Source organism: Panthera onca, chromosome B1 (assembly GCF_046562875.1).
Source record: "Panthera onca isolate mPanOnc1 chromosome B1, mPanOnc1 haplotype 2, whole genome shotgun sequence".
Lineage (NCBI taxonomy): Eukaryota > Metazoa > Chordata > Mammalia > Carnivora > Felidae > Panthera > Panthera onca.
The window spans coordinates 149817481-149826597 of record NC_138342.1 but is presented as its reverse complement, the minus strand read 5'-3'; the positions used below and the strand labels follow the sequence as shown (position 1 = coordinate 149826597).

General features: G+C 41.5%; 1 protein-coding gene across 2 annotated transcripts; it reads left to right on the top strand.

The window, feature by feature from the left end:
- Positions 1-1691: 1691 nt before the first annotated feature.
- On the top strand, positions 1692-4398 carry HMGB2 (high mobility group box 2). Of its 2 annotated transcripts, none has more exons than XM_060653776.2 (5): positions 1692-1830; positions 2433-2597; positions 2905-3050; positions 3127-3301; positions 3853-4398. In XM_060653776.2, exons 2-5 carry the CDS (start codon positions 2448-2450, stop codon positions 4012-4014), a joined length of 633 nt encoding a protein of 210 aa, XP_060509759.1. In that variant the 5' UTR covers positions 1692-1830; positions 2433-2447; the 3' UTR covers positions 4015-4398. The 2 variants fall into 2 exon arrangements, with proteins under 2 accessions (XP_060509759.1, XP_060509758.1); XM_060653775.3 differs by having other exon boundaries at positions 1694-1830; positions 2429-2597.
- Positions 4399-9117: the final 4719 nt, after the last annotated feature.

Genomic DNA, 9117 nt, shown 5'->3' with positions numbered 1-9117 from the left:
TGATTACATCTGCAACGACCCTATTTTCAAATAAGGTCACAGCCAGAACTGCGCTATAAAAAGCACATAAAAATCCAAATTAACAAATCATACTACATTATTCAAAGAGCAGTAAACATTACACTTTAAAAATTTATTTATAAATTCAGTGGCATTAGTACACTCACAACGTTAGCAACCAGTATCCATTTCCAAGGAAAATACATTTGTAAAAATCTAGTTTTTAATAGTAAATCTGGGTAAAGAGCTGCTAGTTCTGAGTTATTATTGACTACGGTTGCTGTATATAAAACCAAACAGACACAGTCTAACATTTAAAGCCAGTGAATTTACTGAGAAAACAAGAGAATATTTAAAATGTGTTGAAACCCAACAGTGCAACACGTGGGCCAATAGGAAAAAACAGACCTCAAAACTAAATGCGACACAGAAGTAGCATACTAAGATGTCAGTGAAAGTCCTGCTACTTTGGGGAAAGCAGCCTGTGATGCTAGTAAGCAGTAAGGTAGCTTTGGTGCGCTCTAACTGAAACGAAGATTCTCAACCCGGGGCTGGAAGAGTTTGTAAAACGCTGCAAAACGCGCCTGGCGAATATAAGCAGTTGGTGGGTGCGGAGCATTCATTGCTTTTATGGGCGTCTCGACAGATCTTTGATTTTAAACAATTTTTACATTTTCATATAAGAGGCACAAGACGTGAATACCGAGGTGACACCTAGGCTAGGCAGAATGGGCGGGCCAACGCCAGGAATCCGATTTCTCTGCGCAGCGCTCCCGAAAGGCTGAGCCGGGGCCAGCCAGGCGGGCCCAGCCGGGAGTCCAGACCCGGAGAGAGGGGGGCGGAGCCAGGGGAGATAACTCCCACCTCCAACCCTTCGGGACCCCAGGGCACCCTTGTTTACCTCCGGGTAAGGGGCACCCGAGACAAAGGGGGGGAGGGAGGGACCTGCCGAGGGAAACTCTACCGGCGGAAAACGCCTCGCTCAAAAATCGTTTCGTAACAGCTTAAAAGAGGGGGAACAGCCACCCTCCCGCGACCCCCGCGCCCACCCCCAGGTTCCCCCCTACCTCCGGTCTCGGGTTCTACCCTAGCCTCAGCGAAAACGGGAGGAGCTAGGCAATAGGCTCCTTCCTCAGCTTCTGTTTGTTATTTTTTGGACCCTGCGGGGGTCACACGGCCCAGTGACTACAGCTCAGGAGACAGCGCTGCAGGGCCTAATTGGGGCTGAGGAGACAGGACCTGGTCAGTGGTCGGAGAAGGGGGAGGGCAGGCTGCTTCTGTTACCTTAGCGCCTGGAAACCTTGCCGCCGCCGCAGACCCCTGGAGGACAACCCTGTTTCCTGACTTAGTATTTTTAAATCTGGCGGGGCTTTCCCTTTCAGGCCAACCACTCCCCCCGTTTACCGCCCCAGCCAGTCAGAGTCAGGCCCGCCATTTTTCAAACCCTTTTCCCGCCGCCAATCAGGATCGAGCAGTACATTCCTCTCCTGACCGGTTCTAACGGGTCTGGGAGTTAACGACCTGGGCGACCCACCGAACCTGCTAGGCTGGGGCTGGAGGGACGGGCCTGGCGAGACATTGACCAATCGGAGGCCTCTGTGGCGTGGGGGCGGGGCCTGCGAGGGTTTGAATAATCACCAGAACCAATCAGAGAGGCGGGGGTGTGATCTGTGGCCCGGCTCGTCAAGTTACCGTGGCGCGGAGAACTCTGCAAAACAAGAGGCTGAGGATTGCGTTAGCGATAAACCAGTTCACGCCGGAGCCCTGGGAAGGAAGCGTCTCTGTTGGATTCGGCCCCTCCGCGGGACTCTGAGGAAAAGCTACCACCAGGCAAGAAGCCCCTTCAGCCCCTCCGTGTTGGTGGGCCTGCCCTTCCCCCTTTCCTCCTACCCTTCTAGCTGGGCCGGGTGCTGTGGCTCTCGGGGGTTCGACCCGGCGAGCGGAATCTGGGGTGCGGGCCGGTGAGGGCCAGGGACTGTGGAGGGCGGGCGGGCGGTCGGGGCCGGCGGGAGGGCGGGAAGCTCATCCGGGCCCGGTTTCAGTCGTTTTTTGTTTTATTGTTTTTGTTTTTGAATGTCGGTCGCGAGGCGACAACTCTGAGTGGGGCCGGCGACGTGGAAGCCGGGGGAACGTTTCTGTCAGGAAGGGTGTCTCGCCGGCGCCCCCGGCGTTCCCTTCCTCGGGCGGGGGCCGGGCGGCGGCGTTTCGGGCCTTCGGGAGAGACGCGGTGCCCGCGCGCGAGGAGCCCGGCCGCGGCGGCCCCGGTCGGTGCCGGGAGGAGGGCGTGTGCGCGGAGGCGGCCGCCCGGGGCGGGCTGGCGGGGGAGCCGGGCGCCGGCCGCCTTCCTCGCGAGAGGGGGCGGGCGCGCTTTTGGGCGGGAAGCCGAGCCCCGCCGGCGTCCGCCCACCGCTCGTCTTGTCCCCGCTAGGTAGACGCCGTCTGTCACCATGGGCAAAGGAGACCCCAACAAGCCGCGGGGCAAGATGTCCTCGTACGCCTTCTTCGTGCAGACCTGCCGGGAAGAGCACAAGAAGAAACACCCAGACTCTTCGGTCAATTTCGCCGAATTCTCCAAGAAATGTTCCGAGAGATGGAAGGTGAGACCGGAATTCGGACAGAGCTAAGGGCTTTTCAGGTGTGTTGTTTTCTTGGCTAGGACCTTAACCAGGTAGGTCACTTGTCACCTTCAACTTTCCTACGGTGGGGGGGGGGGTGACCCGCCCAGATACTTTATTTAGAGTTTTGGGCAGATGGCTTTAGGTTTTTGTTGGCTTCTAAGACTGCTAAAAGTAGAAGGCTGCTAACCAAGGAAAGTGTGGCCCTTAAGGATGATCTCGAGCTTTTTTTGGGATGTATGTAGCTTACGGTTTTGCTGTACTTTGACTGCTCCTTTCATGCCCATAGACCATGTCTGCGAAGGAAAAGTCGAAATTTGAAGATATGGCAAAAAGTGACAAAGCTCGCTATGATAGGGAGATGAAAAATTATGTTCCTCCCAAAGGTGACAAGAAAGGAAAGAAGAAAGACCCCAATGCTCCTAAAAGGCCTCCGTAAGTTCATTTTAAAATCAGTCAGATTGCCCCTTTAATTTTCCATTCAGTATATTCACTGTTGGCTTCCTTTCAGGTCTGCATTCTTCCTGTTTTGTTCTGAACATCGCCCAAAGATCAAAAGTGAACACCCTGGTTTATCCATTGGGGATACTGCAAAAAAATTGGGTGAAATGTGGTCTGAACAGTCAGCCAAAGATAAACAACCATATGAACAGAAGGCGGCTAAGCTAAAGGAGAAGTATGAAAAGGTACGTTCCTAACCTTTTTAAAGCCAAGGTTAAGGTAAGATATCTTCCAAATAAGGATTTTGGAAATGGGTATGAACTACAGACTTAGGAAGTTAATCTTGTATTTATGGTTGTCAGCTGCCTATGGAGAAGGTCTAGTGAAAAATAACACACTTAACATAAGCGAATTGAAACTTCCTTTCTTTTAACTGAAACTGGTGTTGGTAGCGTTGGTAGATTCCTGTGTATGGACTCGTGTGTAGTTCTAGGTCTCTTAGTTTTAAGAAACGGAGGAAGAGATATGTTGTTTTATGTAGATGTGTCTGAGATGTGAGGTTTTAAATGGATATTGGTAGTGAAAGTTCTGACATGTTGTATATATAACCCCATCATTTTAAATCATTAGCCTTCTAAAGCCTAGAGGGAACAAATGCTCTCAACTGAGGTAGACTTTGAATACCTCTTTAGACAGGGTTATTGGTCAATAATCTTCAATTGTTTATAACTTTGTGGTTTTCACAGTTGAGTAATGACACCGGATGCTGATTTTATTTTTTTTGACAATATTTCAGGATATTGCTGCATATCGCGCCAAGGGCAAAAGTGAAGCGGGAAAGAAGGGCCCTGGTAGGCCTACAGGTTCAAAGAAGAAGAATGAACCAGAGGATGAGGAGGAAGAGGAGGAGGAGGAGGAAGATGAAGATGATGAGGAAGAGGAGGAAGATGAAGAATAAATGGCTATCCTGTAATGATATGTGTGGAGTGTGCGTGTGTGCTCAGGCAATTGTTTTGCTAAGAATGTGAATTCAAGTGCAGCTCAATATTAGCTTCAGTATAAAAACTGTACAGATTTTTGTATAGCTGATAAGATTCTTTGTAGAGAAAATACTTTTTTAAGAATGCAGGTTGTAGCTTTTTGAGGGGCTACTACATACAGTTAGATTTTAAAGCTTCTGATGTTGAATGTTTCTAAATATTTAATGGTTTTCTTAATTTCTTGACTTGTGTATTGTAGCACAGCAAACTTGTAGGAATTAGTATCAATAGTAAATTTGGGTTTTTTAGAATTTTGCGTTTTGTTTTTTAAAAAAAATTTTGTAATAAAATTATGTATATTATTTCTGTTGTCTTTGTCTTAATGTGCTATGCTTTCTCTTTAAAAATACTTATGGTCTGGAACTGTTGACTTTTTCTTGTATTTCTGCCTAATAGTTCTTAAACACATTGATTTAGTTGATTTAGTAAAATATTTGGTTTAAAAGAAAGTTAAACATGCCCATATTCCTTTTTACAAAGTTTTTTTAAAAACAACTGGAATTTAATGAACTTCAAAAATTGGTGCGGTTTTACAAAATGAGTTAAGTTTTGTTCTTGACACTGCTATTCATTTATTAGCTAACTTGTCCCTTGGGTTGTTTTTTTTTTTTTTTTAACTGACTATCTTTAGGGAAACTTTAAAATGAGGCAGAGGAGCTGGTATATAGTGAGTCCATACCTAAAAACATAAACTTTTAAAAACTCTCATTAGTAACAGGTTAAGTTTTCTGTTAGGAACTAGTTCAAAGTAGATTACCAGAGTGAATTTTGAACAAAGTCTTCAAAATTGGTGCGGTCTTAAGCTTTAGAATTTTGGGTGACCTAACAAAGCTTTCAAGGTGGTTATTGTGATCTGCCATGACTAAATTTCCTCAGGATTTGTATTTACTAGGAATAGCAGTTATTTGAGAAATGCTCATTTGAGGGAACAATTGTTTCTATTTGAATTTAGATAGCTATTTTGAATAATCAGAGACTTCTAATGAAAGTTGACCTGTTGGCCAAGTGATCACAGAACAAATCTATTTGTTAAATAGTTAAATCTGACAATCCTGGTTACCTATCAAGCTTAAAATAGCCAACATTCAATTACCAATACTCACTTCACAGCATTTTAATATTAAAGGAAAGCATTAAAACTATTCAAAACCTATCTAAGATGTTAAATAGTTGCTTCTAAAACTGAAATAGGGTAAAAGTCTGTTTTCTTAATGATTTCTAAGTCTGTAAATTAGACCCATTAAGCAGATAATATCAGATTTCTTGTTATCTTTTTCGGGGTTTTTCTGACTGCTTCAGTTCTGTACTTTATAGTATAAAAACACCTCATGTGTCTTAAGCTGTGAACAACTCATTCTTGTAATTAAGAACTGCTCCGCAGTAGGTTCAGGATTTGGGGTGAGTAATGTTTGGTATTTTCTAAGTGTGGATCAAAATTTCAAATACCTCTGTAAAATTACATCAGTAAATTTTCAAGACTAGGTGACTTCAAGGAGTGGTTATGTTGGAAAGCATTGAAATAGTGTTTAAGAATTAAGTTCCATCCCAGACCTGCTGATACTTGGAAGTGTTTATGAAAACTCCACCCCCTTCCTTTTTTTAATTAGAAAAAAAAATAGATTGTGTCTTGATAGAAAATGTAAAAGAGCTATGTAATGGATAATTTATACCCTTACTTGATTCCCAACTACCTGGTTCTCCCAAGAGGCAACCACAATAATGCAATAATTTATCCTTCAGTAGAGACTTAAGCATAAAGAATCCTGCATATACATGGATGTAAATGCTACACAAATGGAAGCTTTATGTATTGTTCTGTCCCTTACTATCATTTTAGAGATTCTGTCAATACAGTATAACACTGTATTGATAACACAGTATAACAGTATAATACAGCTGCCACTTTTGATAGCTGCATGGTATCCCCTTGGATAGAGTATAATTTAATCAGTTACCTAAAAGTATTTTAAAGAACAATATTGTGAATACGTTTATATGATTTCAAGAAATATACATTTTAAGATTTGCTGAGTATAATAGCCAGAACCTGTACCCCTTGGAACAATATGGGGGTGATGGGCACCAACCCCTGCCCCTAATGCAGTCAAAAATGCATACAACTTTTGACTCCTCAAAAACTTTACTTCTAGCTATTGACCAAAACCTGTACTGGTAATATGGCTGATTAACATACTTTGTTATATGTATTTTGTATTGTATTCTTGAAGTAAGCTAGAGAAAAAAATGTTTCTTAATCATAAGAAAACCATAAAGTATATTTACAGTATTGTACTGTAAAAAATCCACGTGTAAGTGGACATGCACAGTTCAAACCTAAGTTGTTCAAGGGTCAACTGTACTTGGTATATGCTAGGAACTGCTCTTATGTTAACTTACTAAAGCCTGCCAAAATTGCCCTCTATAGAGATTGTACTAATACGCCACAGCAATGAATGTTTTAGAGTGTCTATTTCCTCACCTCAGCAACATAACAGTTACCGTTTTTTTTTTGTTTTGTTTTTTTTTTTTTTTTACTTGTTTTGAGAGACGGTGAGCAGAAAAGGGGCAGAGAGAGAGGGAGAGAGAATTCCAAGCAGGCTCTGAACTGTCAGCACAGAGCCTGATGTGGGGCTCGAACTCATGAAATTATGAGGTCAAGACCTGAGCCGAAACTGAGTCAGACGCTTAACCGACTGAGCCACCCAGGTACCCCAGTTATCAAACTTTTTAATCTTAACTATTCTGATATTCTGATATAAAAAATGGTTTCTCCTATTATGAGTTCGAGCATAGTTTTACATTTAAGAGCCATTTATGCCCTTTGGTCTTCTAACTGGTCTTCATATTAGTGATTTGTGAAGATTAAGGAAAGTGACCCTTTTGTAACCTGCATTGTAAATATTTGTCATTTGTCTTTTGACTTTATGTTTTCTTTCCGCAAGGATCTATTTTTATGTAGGCAATTTTACTCTAGTGGTGTGGGGAGGCCTTTCCCACTCAAAGATTATAGAAAATTATCTGCCTTACTTAAAAAAAAATATTAATTAAATCTTTGATCTTTCTGGAATTTATTTTGGCTAAGGACTTAAGTGGCTCAAATTTCTTTCTTTCCAGATGGCAGCTACTACTTTTGGTCTTTTTATTTGTAAAAGGTGGGTTAGAAGATCCTGAGGTTTCTCACATATCAATGCAATCAGTTGCAAACTTGCTCCATAGATGACAGCATGCCTTTTTGTAATTATTTAAACTGCATTATTTACTAAGTAGTAAATCATAAGCTTGCCTTAATACTAGTACAAATACAGCATTATCTTAAACCTGACTATTACCACATATGTCACTAAAAATACTTTACAAAGCAGCAATGATTTTATTTTTTGGGGAATAGCAAGAAGAAATATAAAGGAGCTGTTAGGTTAGGAGCATAAGATCCAATCCTTTTAAAATAAGACATCTCTCTAGAAATAACCCATTTTTGGATTCGTTTTCATAAGATAACTATTGGAGACGATGGCGTTTTCAGAGAAAGAATATTGGCAAGAAATGCAAAGATGTATAGAGCATACACAGGGAAAAGGGCTGGATGTGGTGAAGTGATGAGCATACAAGAAAGTAAGCTCAATGAAGGCAATTAATTTTTTTGTTTTTGTATAATGCTCAGTACCCTGTGCCAGAAACATAGTAGGTCTTCTATAAATATTTATAAACAAAATGCCCAAGAAGAGGCAGCTACTGTTTAACTTAGTCCTGGAAATATGGACTAAGTTATGGAAATATGAGTGTAAGATTCCCAAATACCCTAAAATTTCAAGTGGAAACAGAAATCTAGATTTTTTTTTTTTTTAAGTGAAATGTGAATCCTAAATGTTGGCAATGAATTCAACAGGGTCAAAGAAAGCATCTACAGGTAAGATTCTACCAAAGGGTTAACAGTTTGCCACTTCTATAAATTAAATAGGTAAATGTAAGATTATTACTAATATTGAGTTAGACCTCTTGATAAAAGTTTATGTATGCCTTCCAGCTGAGCATTGTTTTTGTAGTTGTATAAGAAACCCTTCTCACCCTGGTAGGAAACTCCTGTAGCTTCTTATCGTGTAGTAAAGGTACCTATAGACATTGTTTCTGAGGTCTTAGTGGAATTCCATTTTGTTCCTGGTCCTCTCTGTTCTTTTGGACTTACAGTGCGGACTCCCTCAGTGAGCCTCCTCCTAGGAATTAAATAGTGGGCTCAGGAGCAAAATTGTCCATTAAAAGAAAAGAAAAATAACTTTTAAGCAACATGTAGCATCAAACTTGAGAACTGGAAATTACCTTTATATCAAATGATCCAGTCTCCTTCCTCAAGAAGACATGGAAATCAACAAGGATAATATCCTAGGGCATCAGGTAAGACAATAAAACACTAATCCACTTATATTTGTTATGTTATCCTTTGATTCTTAACATTTTCCCAATGAAGATGAAATGGCTTATATAAAGGACAAATTAAAATACAGGGGGCACCTAGCTGGCTCGGTTTGGTTGGGCATGTGATGCTTGATCTTTGGGTTGTGAGTTTGAGCCCATGTTGGGCATACAGATTACTAAAGAAAAAATACAAAGGGAAAAACAGGGTTATGAGGAAGAGGAGCTTACCCTTGGGACTCAGAGTTTGAGTAGGTCTCTATTTCTTACTGGTTTGATAGCATCAGACAAGTCATGTAACCTTTCAATTTCCTTATCTATAAAATAAGAAATTTTGAGGATTAAATGAGGTAATACATTTAAGACACTTAGCTTGGTGGCAAGACATAGTAAATAATAAATATTAGCTAAAAGTATACATAACAGCATGTAGGTATGGGTTAATATAGTTGCTATGGCTAATAGTATCAGGTTCAGTTCTGAGATTTTTCAAATCACTTTGTTTTTTTCATCATGATAAATGTACTCCCTATGTACTTCCCATCCCCTATTTCACCCATCCCCTAACCCACCTCTCCTCTGTTAACCATCAGTTTGTTGTGTGTTTCTTGGTT